The 18,322-nt window shown below is 46.4% G+C and overlaps 1 protein-coding gene across 20 annotated transcripts in view; it reads right to left on the bottom strand.

Moving 5' to 3' along the window:
• Positions 1-18,322, bottom strand: part of Map4 (microtubule associated protein 4) — a 110,444-nt gene that overhangs the window by 8,774 nt on the left and 83,348 nt on the right. For 10 of the 20 annotated variants that reach the window (XM_070017671.1, XM_070017667.1, XM_070017668.1 and 7 more), the window contains 7 exons: positions 12,798-12,907; positions 11,394-11,597; positions 8,804-8,987; positions 7,857-7,916; positions 7,429-7,718; positions 5,330-5,431; positions 2,643-2,735 (listed from right to left, as the gene is read on the bottom strand). In XM_070017671.1, coding sequence (XP_069873772.1) covers positions 2,643-2,735; positions 5,330-5,431; positions 7,429-7,718; positions 7,857-7,916; positions 8,804-8,987; positions 11,394-11,597; positions 12,798-12,907 — 1,043 coding nt within the window. The remainder of the gene's footprint in view (positions 1-2,642; positions 2,736-5,329; positions 5,432-7,428; positions 7,719-7,856; positions 7,917-8,803; positions 8,988-11,393; positions 11,598-12,797; positions 12,908-18,322) is intronic. The other 10 variants (XM_070017676.1, XM_070017686.1, XM_070017687.1 and 7 more) reach the window with 4 other exon arrangements.

Raw genomic sequence — 18,322 nt, 5'->3', positions numbered from 1 at the left:
AGGGACAAAAAGGGAAGGAAAAGGGACTAAAAAGGTGGAACTAAAAAAAAAAGGGGGGGGGAATAATATGAATGCTGGTAGCTTACACCTCCAACCTAAAATATTGGGAGGCTAAGATTGGGAGGCTGGCAGTCTGAGGCTATCCTTGGCAGAAAAGTGAATGAGAGGGCTGGGAAGGTGGCTTAGCAGTAGGGCGCTTGCCCAGCACGCATGAAGCCCTGGGTTTGATTCCTCAGCACCACATACACAGAAAAAAAAAAAACAGAAGTGGTGCTGTGGCTCAAGTGGTAGAGAGCTAGCATTGAGCAAAAAAAGCTCAGGGACAGTGCCCAGGCCCTGAGTTCAAGCCCCAGGACTGGCACAGGAATAAGAAAAAAGTGAATGAGATTCCCCCTTAACAGAACTGGATGCAGTAACACATGCCTAGGATCCTAGCTGTGATAGAAAGCTCACCTGGCCTGCTCATATCTAGGCATATGCCCAGGCAAGAAGTGGGACCCTATCGCAGAAATAACCAGCAAAAGCCGGGCGCTGGTGGCTCACGCCTGTAATCCTAGCTACTCAGGAGGCTGAGATCTGAGGATCGCGGTTCAAAGCCAGCCCGGGCAGGAAAGACCGTGAGACTCCTATCTCCAATAAACCACCAGAAAACCGGAAGTGGCGCTGTAGCTCAAGTGGTAGAGCGCTCGCCTTGAGCTGAAGAGCTGAGGGACAGCACCTAGGCCCAGAGTTCAAGCCCCACGACCGACAAAAAAAAAAAAAAAAGAAAGAAAGAACCAGCAAAGCTGGGCACTGGCGGTTCATGCCTCTAAGTCCTAGCTATCCTAAAAGATAGTGGTTCAAAACCAGCCTTCCTGGGGCTGGGAAGGTGGCTCAGCGGTAGAGTGCTTGTCTTGCATGCCTGAGGCTCTTGATTCGATTCTTCAGCACCACATAAGCAAAAAGAAAAACCAGAAGTGGCATTATGGCTCAAGTGGTAGAGCCCTTGCCTTGAGCTGAAGAGCTGAGGGACAGTGCCCAGGCCCAGAGTTCAGGCTCCATGGCCGGACCAAAAACAAACAGACAAACAAACAAACCAGCCTTCCCTCCCCCACCCCACCAAAAAAAAAAAAAAAAAAAAAGGCTGAGAGATTCTCTTCTCCAATGAAGTAGCAAAATATGGGACTGGAGGTGTGGCTCAAGTGGTAGCATGCCAATCAAATTCACCACCCTGAATTCAGCACCCTGAACTCAAGCCCTGGTACCAGCACAAAAACAAACAGAAAGCAAGCTGAGCCAAAAACAGAGCTGGAGGTATGACCAAGCAGTTAGGAGCCTCTACTTCACAAGACAGCATTGCCCAAAAAAAGAGAAAGAGCAAGCCGGGCACCAGTGGCTCACGCCTATAATCCGAACAACTTAGAAGGCTAAGATCTGAGGATCACGGTTCAAAGCCAGCCGGGGCAGGAAAGTCCGTGAAACTCTGATCTCCAATAAACCACCTGAAAACCAGAAGTGGCACTATGGCTCAAATGGTAGAGCGCTTGCCTTGAGCTGAAGAGCTGAGGGACAGCGCCCAAGCCGAGTTCAAGCCCCATGACTGCCAAAAGAAAAAAGAAAAAGAAAAAAAGGAAAGGACAGTAGGAAGGAATTGGGAGGGGAGAAGAGGGAGGGCGTCGGTGGCTCTTGCCTGTAATCTCAGCTACTCAGGAGGCTGAGATCTGAAGATCATGGCTTAATAAAGCCAGCCTGGGCAAGAATGTCTATGAGACTTTTTATCTCCAATGAGCCACCAGAAAACTGGAAGTGGCGCTGTGGCTCAAGTGGTAGAGCACTAGTAGCCTTGAGCTGAAGAGCTGAGGGACAGCGCCCAGGCCCAGAGTTCAAGCCCCACAACTAACAAAAAAAAGAAAGGGGAGGGGGAGGGGGAGAGAAGATAGGGAATGGAATGGATAAGAGTGGAGGAAAAAAGAACAAGAAGGAACAGTAATGAAGACAAGGGCGAGAGGAGAGGCAAGGCAGGGGAAGGTTAACAAACTGTGACTCTGACGCTATAATGACGAAGATCAAGGGGGCCTATGGCGGATGTGGGTCCTGCGAGAGCAGGACTCGCCAAGGAGCCGTTGCGCACAGCCCAGGCAAGGACAGACGACATGCAACAGGCTTTAGGTCCTTGGACCAGGTCTTAAGACAAGCTGCAGGGGGAAAAAATGGACAAGAAGGGACCACATGGTGTCACACACTGTGTATTGTATAGGGACTCCCTAGGAACATCTTCCGGTTCCCCCTATACTCAGGGAGAGAATGTTCCAGCTCAGGCAGGCACAGGTCACTAGGGACCTATCCCATGGGAAAGGCAGCCCTTGGCCCAGAGGTTTTTTTTGTCCATCGTGGGGCTTGAACTCTGGGCTTGGGCGCTGTCCCTCAGCTCTTCAGCTCACGGCTCCACTTCTGGTTTTCTGGTGGTTTACTGGAGATAAAGAGTCTCACAGACTTTCCTGCCTGGGTTGGCTTTGAACTACGACCCTCAGATCTCAGCCTCCAGAGTAGCTAGGATGACAGATGTGAGCCACCTCTGCCTGGCTGGTTTGTTTTTTTTTCTTTTTCTTTAACCAAAATGGGCTATGCCTCAGATGCCAATTGGCCAGAAAATGGATACTTACATTACCACCTCCAGGGACATGCTTAATATTGTCCTTGGAACCACACTTGGACTGAATATGGCTGTAGTTCACTTTTTTGGAGACTATCTGGACCTGGAGTGTTAAGAGAACAGAAAAAAAAAAACAAAACAAAACAAAAAAAGAAACAAAAACACACAACCAAGGGCTGGTTAGAACTGACGCAGGGTAAGCAGCGAGAATATGTGATCACAATGAGCAACGAAGAGTGTGGTTAAACTTCTGCCCCCATCTTTGGCAGAACTGGAGGTGGAAAAGCACAGGAAAAGGAATTTGGAGGAAAAAAAAAAGAGCAAGAAAGGGAGTGTAAAGATGAACAAATAACAGGACAGAAGCTAGTGTTACACAGCCATCCAGGGTCATCACGCCCCCAGGGGATTGGACTGCCCTTTCCAAGGCCTCTGCCCAAACACAGCCCTCTTTCTGCCCTGCCCTTTCCCAACACCTCCAATCTGGGCACAGTTTCCCTGGCTCTTCTCTTGGAAGCTCCCAATCCTCTGGACCTGTCTTCATCCCTTAAATCTGGGGCTTGGCATTGCTGCACCTAGACTGATGCTTGAAAACAAAGGCTGCTCTGAGAAGATCTGGCAAGCAAGGCCCAGAGATCTGACAGGGACAGGACGGCTGTTATTCCTCATTTGGACACTAGGGGGAGCATAAGCCACAGCAGTTTCCACACCGCCCAGCTGCCAAGGACGGCATAAAGGTTTGAGGCTCACCTTCTTTTATGTTGTGTTATGTGATTTGATTTTATTTATGAGTACTTTTGGAAACAGGGTCTTGCTATGTAGCCAAGGCTGGCCTTCAACTTGAATTTTTTGTTTTTTTGAATGCTGGTACTAGGGCTTCTACTCAGGGCCAGGGCACTGCCCACTCAAAGCTAGCATTCTACGACTTTAGCCACAGTTCCCCTTCTGGTTTTTTGCTGACTGATTAAAGACAGGAGTCTCAGGGACTGTCTGGTCCAGGCTGGCTTTGAACTGAAAGCTTCAGACCTCAGCCTCCTGAGGAGCTAAGATTTACAGACATGAGCTATCAGCTCCTGGCTTAAGACTTGTTTTTTTGATTCGTGGGTAAAGTAACTCCCAAATCCTCCAGATCGCTTAATTCTATGCCCTGTGAGTTTCACGTGCAAAGGCAGTAGGCTCAAAGGGGGCTGCACTGATACAGTTTGGGGGGGCCATAAGGATACTTCATTGCATATAAATGCCTCCCTGTGGAACTGAGTAATACAAAGGCCCTAACTGTGGGATTCTGGAGAGTGAAGAATTTTTCTTGGGCCTTCCCCTGACTTCAGAGCTGGAAGTTCTTTAGGTTTTTGTTTTTTTGGGGGGGTCCAGTAGTGGGGCCTGAACTCTGGGCCTGGGCGCTGTCCCTCAGCTCTTCAGCTCAAGGCTAGCGCTCTACCACTTGAGCCACAGCGCCACTTCCGGCTTTTTTTTTCTGCTTATGTGGTGCTGAGGAATCGAACCCAGGGCCTCATGCATGCAAGGCAAGCGCTCTACCACTGAGCCACCTTCCCAGCCCCAAGAGCTGGAAATTCTTTAGAAAATGATGTAACCACCAAACTACCGAGTCCACAGAATATAGGAATCTACCCTATGGAACTCCAAACTGATAAACCCATTGTGTGCCTTTCTCCATTTCTTTGCCTTTTTGACAACTTGAAACATGAATAATTGTTACCACACCACTTCCTGATTTTTTTTTTTTTTTGGTTGGTCGTGGGGCCTGAACTCTGGGCCTAGGAGCTATCCCTCAGCTCTTCAGCTTAAGGCTAGCACTCTACCGCTTGAGCCACAGCGCCACATCTGGCTTTTTCTGCTTATGCAGTGCTGAGGAATCGAACCCAGGGCCTCATGTGTGCGAAGCAAGCGCTCTACCACTGAGCCATTTTCCCAGCCCCACGCATTTCTTTGAATCAAGGACAAACACAAGATCCCTTGGTAGTGACCCCAGAAGCCACGATGCAGCTTGCTTCGTGCTCTCTGACCCCCTTTGTAAAGAAGTTCCTTGGGCTAAGAGTTCCCATCCTGGAACCTAAGGGCTGAAGGTCAGGCTTCACTGATGGCCCTTGAGAAATCCACCTGTCTGGAGGAAGGAAAGTTTGCCACCAGCTTCCAGCATATGGGGGCAAAGGGGAAGGAATCGAGGGTTTCAGTTTGCCTCTGTCCTCCAGGAGAGATGTGACATTTACTATACTAAGTGAGCTCTCACCATAGGTGAGACCCTGGCTTTCAGTGAAGAGGTGACCTGGGGAACAGGTCAGACAAAGGCTATCTCCATATCCAGTAGCTTTGTAAGAGAAGTCTACTTCAAGTTAAGAGGCATGGCTATGTCTGATAAGGACAAACCCGGGACGTGCTCTGTTCACGTGCATACCGGGTGATTTTCAAATCAAGGTCAGTCTGAAGGAAGTGACTCCAAAGTTTTTGAAGTTCCTTTATCCAGCTGAGTGACTAAAGGGTTAATGAGGACTAACTCTTTTGTTAGCTTCCGGGGTTGGCACACCAAGTTTCTGATGGCTGATTCATCAGAGGAGAGAACATGGGGAAGAAGAACTAGAAACTAGTGATGGGTAAGAGCAAAAAGGAAGGAACAGATGGGAAAGCGACTCAGGCTGAAGAAAAATGTTTACCTCCCCAAAGGAAAGGCTATATAAAACTCACTTTGCCAGCAGGTGATTTCTGTGTGCTTTCAATGGGGATGGCTGTTTTAGTGACTGCGTTTCCAGCTGTGGCAGCTGCCTCTGATTTTTTCTCTATTTTGGCCTGGATGGAGATAAAGGAAGGGCAAATTTCAAACCAAAAGGATGAGAGCCCAAAGGACAAGAAAGGAAGAAGGTACTGGAGAATGCAAATCTAGGCCAGGCCCCGCCCCCAGCAGAAGGGGGAGCAGTTCCCCCATGTCTATCACCCTCAAATAACTCCACTGTATTACCTCTAAGTCTTTTTAATATTCTTTACCTTTATTTGTCTATAGTGTATACACAGACACAGACACAGACACACACACACATACACCAACACCACCACCACCACCACCACCACCACCCCCGGCCACCCCCGAATAGACCAAGACAGAGATGACTGAGTAGAGGAATATAGGGGAAGCAACTGCAGGCCAGAATCTTAAGATAGGAAGAAGAAAGAGATCAAAACCATTTGTGAAGAGATGCAGAGGAATTAGTGGTTCTCTTCCCTCTTCTTTCCCCCCCTCCTCTCCCCCCCCCCCGTGGTTATTTTCAAATCACAGTGTTCTCTCTCAATTCTACTGTATTCTCAGACATCCAAACATATGCCCATAGTCTCAGCCACAGTGAGTGGAAGTGCTGGTTCTCTTTAGGTTTATTAGAACAGAAAACAGCAAGTTACGCAAGACCTCCTGGATTTTTGTACTATGAAAGCCTAAAATGAGAAAAACAGAAGTGTCATTTGTGGTGCTACCTGGGAGGCAGGCTGGGCACGCCAGAGCCACCAATGCTTACCAAAAGCAACTCCTGGGGTCCTGATCTCAGACCAATACCCGTTTATGAAGGTCTTTCCAACTGTGCCAGGATTCTGCCTTATTTTTGATCCTCAATTGAGGTGACTGCAGTATCCTACCCTTGATGGTGGCTGTGGGTAGAAGTGCTCTTATGGAGACAGGAGAAGCCACCAGGACCTTGAACTACTCCAGGACCTTGAACCTTCCCAGATGGCTTTCTGTGATGGCTGTCAACAACTGACACACACTTCCAGAACCAATACAACCCAAATGCCCCTGAAAAAGCACTCACTGTGCTTTCACCTGCACTATCCTGCAGTGATCGTGCTTACCATCAAGTGAGGCGCTTGCAAGGACAGCCCACTGTGGCCACCAGGACGACAACCCAATCCTCATCCCGACACACTCTATCCAAATCACAGCTATTAAGAGGCATTCTGCCTTCGACTTAGGCTCTCCTTCACTGCGTATGGCAAAAACCACCCTCTAAGACAGAATCAGCCAGGCACCAGTGGCTCACGCCTGTAATCTCAGCTACTTAGGGGGCTGAGATCTAAGGACCGAGGTTCAAAGCCAGTCGGGGCAGGAAAGTCCGTGAGATTCTTATGTCCAATTAATCACCAGAAAATTGGAAATGGAGCTGTGGCTCAAGTGGTAGAGTGCTCCATTGAGCTGAAAAGCGGAGGGACAGTGACCAGGCCCAGAGTTCAAGCCCCATGACCAACAAAAAAATAAAGGTATACTCAGGATCTCTGAGGAGGGTTCCAAGGCCTAAGGAGGCTTCAGAGATATTGGGGTTCTTTCTTCATAGAAAGTATATAGAAAGGCTCATGCCTGTAATCCTTGCTTCTAAGGTGGCTGAGATCTAAGGATCACAGTTCAAAGCCAGGGGGCAGAGGAAAGTTCTTGAGATTCGAATCTTTAAGTAATCACAGAAAAAGCAGGAAGTGGCATTGTGGCTCAAGTGGTAGAATGCTAGCTTTGACAAAAGAAGCCCAGGGACAGCGCACAGGCTGAAAGTTCAAGCCCCAGGACAAAAAAAAAAAAAAAAAATGTATAAGAATCCATCTATCTTCAAAGAAAGATGCCCCCTCCCACCCCAACATAAAGAACCAGGATCCCCTTGTTTGAGATGAGAAGATAAAGCACAGAAACTCAGTCAACTTGCTCAGGGGATCAAGGCCCACAGGGGAGACCAGGCTGTTCTTTGGGGGAGGATTAGATGTAGCAGGAGAGAAACAGGGACCTGCATGCTGAGAACCCCTAAGCTCCCTGCACTCACCCGGCCTCCACCAGGCTGGTGCTTGATGTTTTCCGTAGAACCAACTTTGGAACGGACGTTCTTCAGATCCGGGACAGGAGAGGAGGCATTGGTGGTCAGCCGGCTCAGCCTGGGGGCAGAAGAGCTGGCCTTGGCAGCCGTGGGCTTCTTATCCAGCGAAGCAGTGGCAGAGGGCCGGGGAGGGGCGGAGGTGGGCTTCGCTCGTGGGGGGGCTGGGACGGTCGTCCCTGTAGGAGTGGCATTTCTCTTCGTGGAATTGGCTGAGGTACTCTTTGAATGACTCAAGTCAGCTGCCAAGCAGGAATAAGAGGTAGCACAAGATGTCAAAGGGGAAAGAATGAGGGGGACATAAGACACCACCAGAAGAGGTGGGAGTTGAAGTTAGGGCTCCATGAGGAGTGATTGGGGGGTGGGGATTGGGGTATTACCTGGTACAGACTTTGAAGTCATCTTCTTAACATCTGTAGGTTTGCCCTCCGTCTTAAGGGCTGCACAAAACAAATGAACATTATTGTGTTTAACAAAGCAACCTAGTGAGTTGCTGAGATTTATCATTCCTTTGACAATACTGAATGTCCATTTTTGAGGGAGGGACTGAGTACATTTCTGATGGCCACAAGGACTGTGCTCTTATACAGCAACGGGTGTTCACCCTTCTTTTCTCTACACTTTTTTGCTTTAGCAGTAGCTAATCATAAATAACCATGAGACTCAACTTTCTCATTTATTTTTCCATTTTGCAGTGCTAGGGATTGAAGCCAGGGCTTGGACATGTGCTACCAAGTACTCTTACCACTGACCTAAGCCCTGTAAACCCAGGAGCTTCATATTTGTTTGGGAGGCGGGGAGGAATCCAGGGCCTCATGCATGCAAGGCACGCGCTCTACCACTGAGCCACCTTCCCAGCCCCTTTCTTCCTTTTTTTGTTGGTGGGTCGTGGATATTGAAGCCTGGGCACTGTCCCTCAGCTCTTCAGCTCAAGGCTAGCACTCTTACCACTTGACCCACTGTGCCACTTCCAATTTTCTGGTGGTTCATTGGAGATAAAGAGTCTCACAGACTTTCCTGCCTGGGCTGGCTTTGAACCAGGATTCTCAGATCTCAGCTTCCTGAGTAGCTAGAATAACAGGTGTGAGCCACTGGCACCAGGGCCTCAGCCACATTTCTTATCATAGACAAAAGTACTAGGACTTAAGGAGTCACTAGAACAGGAATATATGCAGCCTGCAAATTCATGGGACATTAACACAAGCCATCAATAGCCACTGGGCAATGTACCGCACCTAAGGACTAGTGAAGGAGATCTTCACAGCAGTGGATGCTGGCTGGAGCTAACCAGGCTTTGCTCCCATCTCTCCCCATTGGCTATACTCACTGGTGGGTCTCTTGGACAAGTGTGTGGGGGCACTTCTACTGCTCTGCCCAGGGGAGACAAGAGTAGCAGATGATGTGGCTTTGGGGGCAGTCGAGGTATTCTTGGGTACAGATCTGAGGGCTGGAGCAGAGGTGGGCTTGGGTGGTAAGGTCCGTTTCTCAGGAATCTTTGCTTCTGCAGCAGGCTGGATGGGAAAGAAAGACGGCAGAAGGATACGTCAGCAATGGCTTCAGGAAACACGAAATTGGGGAGGATGGAGGGGGAAAGGGAGGAGAGACTGTGGGCTCAGCACTTAATTATAGGAAATTGCTTCGGTTCTCCTGGCAAGAGCAAGACACCGGCCATATAAGTTGCTGTGTGATCTGAGTTTAGGAAATGGAGTCAAATATACTTAGTATGTGTGAATACTAGGGAAGTTTTGCACACCACAAACTACGTTTATCTTGGGACTGCAAATACTTGCCAAGGGTAAAACATACAAACCAGAAATTAAATATGTTCTGCTCAATTTTAGCTATTTGTTTTTCTTCCCTTTCCCTTTTTCCTCTACTTCTTGAGCCACACTGGCACTAGATTCACCACCCCCTCCCCTTATCCTCCCCCTCTCATTCCCTCTCTCTCCCTGACAATACTTAAGTTTCAACTCAGGGCCTCACAACCACTTAGCTTGCTTCCTTAACTGGCACTCTGCCACCTTAAGCCATACCAGCAGCCCTGCTTTTTGCTGACTATTTCAAAGACAAAAGATTCTCTCAGACTTTGCTGTGTGGTCTGGCTTTGAGCTGCAATCCTCCAGGTCTTATCTGCCTGGGCAACTAGGACGACAGGCATGAACCACTGGCATGACTAGACCGTGGAAGATAATAGGTTACTGGCAAGATCTAGGAAAGAGGAGCTGAGCAGCAGCCCTACTTTGCCCCCTAGCTTTCAGTATGTTGTGGAGCCAATGAATCACGAGGCCACTCTGAGCTTTCCTTATTTAGGAAGAGGAGAAAGTGACACGGTGTCACTAAGGCACAGATTTGATCATAAGTAACACTGTTAGGAAAGACAGGACGTGAAGTCTCTGATAAGGGGCAGGCCTATCCACCACAGGAATGAAAGACACTAGCATTGCAGCTGAGAAAGGAAAGCAGAGAGGAAAATAAGATTTCAGGACTAATTTATGGCATTTTGGTCATTCTAGCTCCTCATATGGGGAGGCAGGGAGCCCCATCACTGGTGAGAAAGGAAAGTGTCAGTTTATCTTCATTTCTATGGAAAAGGGATGGAGACACTGCTTTAGTAAATATATGTGCCGTGTTACTTTAAGAGTAAAAAGCTGGAGCCAAATCAGAGAGAGAGAGAGAGAGAGAGAGAGAGAGAGAGAGGGAGGGAGGGAGGGAGGGAGGGAGGGAGAGGGAGAGAGAGGGAGAGGGAGAGAGGGAGGGAGGGAGAGGGAGAGAGAGGGAGAGGGAGAGAGGGAGGGAGGGAGAGGGAGAGGGAGAGGGAGGGGGAGAGAGAGAGAGAGAGAGAAGGAGAGGGAGAGGGAGAAAGAGAGAGGGAGGAGAGGGAGAGAGAGCGAGAGAGAGAGAGAGAGAGAGAGAGAGAGAGAGAGAGAGAGAGAGAGAGAGAGAGAGAGAGAGAGAGAGAGAGAGTCCAGTTGCCAGGAGCTGAGACTCTCATCTCCAATGAACCACCAGAAAATAGGAACTGGTACTGTGACTCAAAGTGGCGGAGCGCTAGCCTTGAGTACAAAGAGGCTCAGAGACAGCACCCAGGCCCAGAGTTCAAACCCCACAACCAATAACAACAATAACAAAGGGAGTCTTACAGAAAGAAAAAAAGAAATAGAGGGCTAGTATCTAAGCAAACCAAGGGTAACTTTGCCAATACAGGGTAATGACTTTCCAAAAACAGAGGCTGTTAGTCTGAAAAACCTGCAATTTTTCAAGGCAAACCTGAAATCAGAATCAGGGTAATTGGTTCTGCTACAACCTATGGGCTCCATCTCTGCTCTGAAATTTGAGAACCAAACCAAGCTTTTAGTAATATTACATATGGTTCACTAAACCAACTATGGTTCGGGGACAGCACCTAGGCTCTGAGTTTAAGCCCTAGGACCAACAAAAAAAGAAAAAGAAAAAAGAAAGAGGGGCTGGGAAGATGGCTCAGTGGTAGAGTGCTTGTCTTGCACACATGAGGCTCTGGGTTCGATTCCTCAGCACCCCAAAAGCAGGAAAAGCCAGAAGTGGCGCTATGGCTCACATGGTAGGGTGCTAGCCTTAAGCTGAAGAGCTGAGGGACAGCGCCTAGGCCAGGGTTCAGGCCCCACTACCGACCAAAAAAGAAAGAGAAAGGAATAGATGAGAGAAAGGGAAAGGGGAAGTGGGCGGGATATTGCCTCCAGCTAGGACAGAAAAAAAGTGAAAACACTAAGTGTTTTTAAAGGGTTATGGCTGCTTTATTGGGTCCCCAAACTGATCAAAGCACTAGCCTTCCTTTTCCCTTTGCCCTTATCAATTCTACCAGTCCAGCTCCACCATCAGAACCTATGTGACACTCAAAGGGAGGAATCTTGCCCTGGCATGGTGCTTAGTGATTGACTTACCTTTAGCTTCCCGTCTCTTGCAGGTAAGGTGGAAGGCCTGGCTGTGGCGGCTGCAGGGCGTTTGGGTGGGGTAGCTGGTGCTGAGCCTGAAGCAAGGCTCATGGGTTTTTTATTCAACCCACCAGAGGTGGTTAAAGATGACTGTTTAAGGAGAGAAGTGGGCTGGGATTTGACTTTCGATGTTGAAGTCTTGGTTGATGGTTGCTTATTTTTATTTTTATTTTTTTAAAGACCAACATCGAACACACAGACAATAAAAAAAAAAGACACAAATTAAAAAAAGTATAAGTTGCACAATTCAAAGTAAAATTATAAGCAATGAAGATCAAAGCAACTGAAAATTAGCATTCCTTTCTTCTGAGCTCAGGGACACCTCGATAGAGATAAATAAAGGACTTGCAGCAGTTTTTCTTCCTCTTTTCTTTTTGGTTCTGGGATTGAACTGGGGAAACATATGTGCTATGTACACTCTACCACTAAACTATGCTCCCAGCACTGTGAGCAACATCTCTTAAGGATAGGGCCACCAATTATACGTTTCATATTTAAAACATTTAAGTCCAATAATAGCTTTACATCCTTAATTTTTGGTGGTTGCAATAATTCTATAAAGAAAACTATCAGCAGATGATTAAGCCATTATTACCTGACCCTTTCATGTTTTGTTTTGTTAGGGTTATTTTTGTTTTTGCTTAGCTGGTTGTAAAGCCTGAACTTAGGGCCTAGGCACTAGTGGTTCCTGAGCCTCTTTGTGCTCAAAACTAGCACTTTACTACTTGAGCCATAAAAAGCCACTTCGGCTTTTTATGAGTAGTTTATTGGAGACAAGAGTCTCATAGACTTCTCTGCCCAGGCTGGCTTTAACCACGATCCTTAGATCTCAGCCTTCTGAGTAACTAGGATTAGAGGCATGAGCCACTGGTGCCTGACTTTGATTTTTTTAAACAGGATTTTGCTATGTTGCTCAAGCTCCAAAATGGCTGGAATTACAGGTATGTACCACCATGCCATGCTTGTATTACTTGCATCTTAATCAAGCAAGATCACTATATCCTAAAGTATGACATCTGCACTTTGCAATAAGCAAAACTAAGTGTCTGAAGTTATGATCCTTTAAAAATCTGTATTTCCTTTTCTCAAAGATTCAGATTACTTTCGTAATTGTACTTTTGCTTTGTTTCTTGAGGAGGAGGAAGAAATAAGCTTTATGGAGCATTTTTACAGATGTATAAGATTACAGGATCAAAGGAAAATTCTTCACACATTGGACCTAGAGGAAAGACTCACAATATAGCTCAGAAAAAAAGAAACTATGTTCATGATTCAAGCAATAATAGCAAAAGATTATCTTTAAAAAAAAAAAAAAAGATAACACAAGAAGTGAGCCACCATCCTAGCACCTACCTTTGTTTTCTTCTCTGGACTTGGTGGGAGCTCCTTATTTGGGGGGGTAGTGATGTCATTTCCAGTCACACTCACAGCAGCAGCCTTTACTTCTTCTGGCCTGGCTATTCCTAAAGGTGGGAGCAGGAATTATTCTAAACAAATGTGCTTTATACACATTTGGAAAAAACAAGGCTTAGCAGAGGCAGACAACTAACAAGCACTTTGTTACAGAAAACACAAACAAAAAATTCCATGCTGCTAAAAGGTGGACAGAATGACCAAGTTCTTGCTGCGATGGAGGGCAATTTTAGATTGCAGTGATTCTGGGAGCTTGGCTCTGTTATAACACAGTCTAAGTGGGATTTGCACTTGTGATCAAGGGAAAGAAATAGCCCTTAAAGCTTGGTTTCCCTTCCCTTGAGACCCATCAAAGAGACTCTGTCACCCAATCACTAGCTTCCAGAGCACACAGGGGGACAAAAACCTCTTCTACCAGTCAATCTTTTGGAACAAATGTTGCTGAGAGATGGGGTAAGAGCCAGATCATCATCCAATGTCCTCCCCTTACTTCCTTTCCCTGTAAAGAACCATTTTATGGAGAATGCAAGATTAACCTGCTCTAGTTCTAGCAGTGACCCAGATTTCCAACAAGGCCGAGATCTGTGGAACCAGACCTTAGCCAGAAATACAGAAGCATAAACTGTTCTGGGTTGAGGGGCTACTCCAGATTTCAATAGAACTATGGCTGAAGGCACTAAATTATTGTGAAATGTGTAATCCTGAGTATTAGTAATTTCTAACTGGCTCAGAATCCAGAGTCACAAAATATGACTACATAAAGGTGGCTTAGTGGTAGAGTGCTTGCCTAGCACGCATGAAGCCCTGGGTTCCATTCCTCAGTACCACATACACAGAAAAACAAAAGCCAGAAGGGGTGCTGTGACTCAACTGGTAGAGAACTAGCTTTGAACAAAAAAATCTCAGGGACAGTGTGCCCAGGCCCTGAGTTCAAGCCCCAGGACTGGCTAAAATAATAATTAATTAAAAAATAAAAAAGACAAGTATTTCAAAATAGTTGAACTTGAAGACAGGTTACGTTAATTACTGCTACACATCAATAACTCTTACAAGACCAGCAATACAGGAGAAATGATCAAAAGAACCTTTTGAAAAGGGTCTAATCCTAAGTCTGAGCAAAGAAAATTAAAATGAGATTAAAATGCTATTTTTAAGCTACCACACTGTCAAAGGTCCTCAACTATGTGAAAATAACCACAGTAGGAGGGGATGAAGATCTACTGTTAGAAGGTATTTGAACTGGGTCCACTGGCAGAGCAAATATAGTACAGGTCAACTCTGATAGCTCACGCCTGTAATCCTAGCTACTCAAGAGGTTGAGATCTAAGGATCACAATTCAAAGCCAGCCCAGGCAGGAAAATCTGTGAGACTCTTATCTCCAATGAACCACTGGAAAACCAGAAGTGGAGCTGTGGCTCAAAGTGGTAGAGCTCTAATCTTGAACAAAGAGTTCAGGGACAGTTCAAAGCCCATGACTTAAAAAAAAAAAAAAATTACAGGTACAAACAAATTCTAGTTCAGATATCCAATTTTGACAGTTTCCCATAGAAGAAACCTGCAAAGCTTTTTCAGAAGAGAAATGTTTCTAATAGCAAAAGAGTGAAAGCAACATGTTTTTTGTTTGGGGGGGGCGGGGGGCGGGGAGAGGTAGTCCTGGGGCTTGAACTCAGGGCCTGGGCCCTCAAGGTTAGCACTCTACGACCTGAGCCACAGCATCATTTCCAGCTTTTTCTGTGTATGTGGTACTGAGGAATTGAACCTAAGACTTTCATGCATGTTAGACAAGCACTCTACCACTAAGCCACATTCTCAGCCCTGAAACCTTTAGAAGTTTGAAGCATGATTACTGAATCTCAGGAAGATATGTGGAAGATCTTATGTTCCTTTCATCCAATCATCCCCAATGTGTGCTTCCAGCAAAACTTTGAGGAAGCAATTAAGTCCGAAATTGGTACGAGCCACAGAGCTTAATCAAAACAAAAACTTTTTTGGGGGTGTTAGTCTAGGGTTGGACTCTCAATTTGTTTCCAATTTTTATATGCATTTATTTGTGTGACAGCCAATGCAATTTTGTGTGTCATTTCACTTAAGTTTCACTCAAAAGACATACAGCTCTTCCATTACAAGACAACTCCCACTGGCAGTCATGTCCAACACAACCCTTCTCCTTCCACCTGTGTTTTCGCTAACTTTCAGCACTATGCTGCCCTTGAGTGGCGAGAACAGAGGTCCTTTGTCTTGGTCCCCCAACCTTAGGGGGAAAGGTGAAATCTTCCACTGTTAAGGTTGATGACTGTTGCTTGCCTTTGAGTAAGGCCCTTTCTGTGTAACCCAGGCTGACCTTGAACTTGCTATCCTCCTGCCTCTGCTTAACCACTTTAGTGACCACTTTCAGATGTGATGATTCACTCCATTGGACCTAATACACATAGTATATACATACATATGTGTGTATGTGTGTACACAATAAATCTGAACTGCTCTGAATGTATTTTCTGTCTTTGCAAACAGGTACTTTGTGTGTTTGTGTGCTGGTCCTGGGGCTTGAACTTAGGGCTTAGGGGGCTGGGAAGGTGGCTTAGTGGTATAGTGCTTGCCTTGCATGCATGAGGTTCTGGGTTCCATTCCTCAGCACCATAGAAACAAAAAAAGCTGGAAGTGGCACTATGGCTCAAATGGTAAGAGCACTAGACTTGAGCTGAAGAGCTGAGGGACAGCGCCCAGGTCCAGAGTTCAGGCCCCACAACCAACAAAAAGGAAAAAAAAAAGAACTTAGGGTTTAGGCACTATCCCTGAGCTCTTTTTGCTCAAGACTTGAGCTCTACCACTTAAACAGCTCCACTTTCACCTTTTTGGTAATTGCAGGTTAAGAGTCTCACGGACTTTCCTGTACCTTTGAACTGTGCTCCTCAGATCTCTGCCTCCTGAGTATCTAGGATTACAGGTGCGAGCCACTGGCGCCAGGCACAATCAGATAGCTCTTGAGAATGTCCAATAAAAGAAGATTGTTCTTTTACCTAATGTGAACTATTTAAGCTTCAATCATTTGTTATGTGAGTCCCACTGTACCTGCTGTCACGTATCCCAGGTTTCCTAGGGCCAGCTCAAAGGCTACCTACTTCTAATAAGGTGTCATGAGGCTGTGTTCCTCCACACAAGTAATTCTAGCAACTGGGGAAGGAAGAGATTGAAAGAATCGGGGTTCAAGGCCCAACCCAGGCAAAAGTTACTAAAACTCCATCTGAATAAATAAGCTGGATATGGTGGTGGACGCCTGTAATCCTTAGCTGTATCACAGTTGTAGGTAGGGCTGGACTAGGTAAAAACATGAATCCTACCTTAAAAAAAAAAAAAACTATAAGCATAAAGGTTGAAGGCATGGTTCTAGTAATAAGTTGAGTACAAGCTCTACCATTGCTTAGGTGATAAGAGTCTTATGATTCATAACTCTTACTACTTCAACTACCTAACTAGATGGTAAGGTGCTTCAAGTCCAAGACAAAATTTCCAGTTTCTTGAAAGATACTGGCAAGTGGCAAGTATGTCAAATAAGAATTTGTACAGTCTACCTACATAGTATTTAGCAGATAAAGGAGATCAGAGGATTTGTCAAATTTTTCCATCAACACAATGTGAACTACAATGAACTTGTTCTGAAACAAAAAAAAGTCTTCACTGGTCCCTAGCAAAGCACCGTGTAAGTTGAGCCCAGAAGTACATGACTATGGGCTGGGAAATGTGGCCTAGTGGTAAGAGTACTTGCCTAGCATGCATGAAGCCCTGGGTTCGATTCCTCAGTAACGCATACACAGAACAAGCCAGAAATGGCGTTGTGGCTCAAGTAGTAGAGCACTAGCTTTAAGCGGAAGAGCTGAGGGACACTGCCCAGGATGAGTTCAAGCCCTACAACCGACCACCCCTCTTCCCCCCAAAAAGAAGTACATGACTATAATCTAGCTTCTTAGGAGGCTGAAGGAGGCGGATGGTGAGTTCTGAGACCAGCCAGGGCAACTTAGAGAGACCCTGTCGTAACAAAATGGGTTTGGGATATAGTACAGTGGTAAAGCCCTTGCCTAGCATATGTGATTCCCAGTATTCCAAAGAGGGATTCATCAACAATCACCACCAAAAATAAAAATCAAAGATCTTTACCCATTATTGCATAGGGTACACGATCTGGTGAACAAGACCCTGTCCACAAGTAGCTTACAGTTTTGCCGCAGCATAAAGCATGTAACAGCACAGGACACCTGAATGCTTACGATCCTGAAGTCCTAAGAAACAACAGAAATGGAAGCTTCTCCATCTCCATTGAAAAGAAATGAACCTGCCTGCCTTTGAGAGTCCTACACCCCTCACTACTTACCTAGAAAAGCACTTTCCTTATTTTAGGGTGTGGGGGGGTGAGGGGTGGGGAGAGGGGGAAGGAGCAAAACATTTCATAAAAATAGACTGAAAGGAAAGGAGATAACAGGTTCCAGGAAAAGAATTAAAAAATAAAATAAACACGTTTTAAATCCCCAGTAAAGAAGCTTGTGAATCATGGTCCTTTGTGCTCAAATTCGACCGAGAACAAGCAGCTTTTTCAGACCACCAACAATGCCAAGGGGTGGGGGTGGGGGATGGTGAGGGGGAAGGAGAGAAAGAGGCCAGGAAGAGACACAGAAGGCAGTCACAAAGACCACAGCATTTAGCGGTTTATTAGGTTGCAACTCTCTCCTCTGTCTGCTTTCCCCTTTCTTCTCTCCTATTCTCCACAAATCCTCTTCCAAAGGCCCAGAAAGAGAAAACTAGCAGCCAGATTGGGTCAAACATAAAAGAATAGGAAACGAATAATAACTAGCCAGCTCTAAAAGCCTCCTTTTCAGCTTGGAACAAAAGGAAAACGGAAAACAGAACTTCCACCCCAGACAAGCCGCAACTTAATGAAAGGAGATGGGTGCTGATAAACCCATTGTGAATCTACAAAGTGACAGCTTTTTTCCAGCTGAGGAGGAGGAGATGGATGGTGATGATGATGATGATGATGATGATGATGATGATGATGATGATGATGATGGTTTGGTTTCCAGTTCAGGAATCATTTGGGCTCAAACCAATGGAATGGAAGCTGAGGGAGGGGGGTGGGGGAGAGGGGAGGGGGAGGAGGAGATGGGGTGGACCAGGGTGACACGAGGCCAAGGAAGGGACTCTGATGTTTATGAGCACCACTCCTGTCCCCCATCTATTTGCTAACGGGGATGGGAGGGAGGGGGAGATGTAGGGGTCCTGCATCCTCAAGCCACACTGGCAGGCATCCACTTTTTGTTCTCTTTCTTGCCTTATTCCCAGCAAGCTTCCAACACAAGGGCCGTGGGACCCAGGCAGGCAGGAGCCAGCTGACTGCTGCTGCCTCGTGGGTCATCTATCACTTTGGCTCCTTTCTTGCTGTCTGCATGTCTCCCAGTGGAGGCAAAATTTAGAA

The sequence above is a fragment of the Dipodomys merriami genome, unplaced genomic scaffold, assembly GCF_024711535.1.
Source record: "Dipodomys merriami isolate MVZ:Mamm:240054 unplaced genomic scaffold, mDipMer1.0.p SCAF_125, whole genome shotgun sequence".
NCBI lineage: Eukaryota > Metazoa > Chordata > Mammalia > Rodentia > Heteromyidae > Dipodomys > Dipodomys merriami.
The sequence above is the reverse complement of the archived record's forward strand: the minus strand, read 5'-3'. Positions and strand labels throughout refer to the sequence as shown.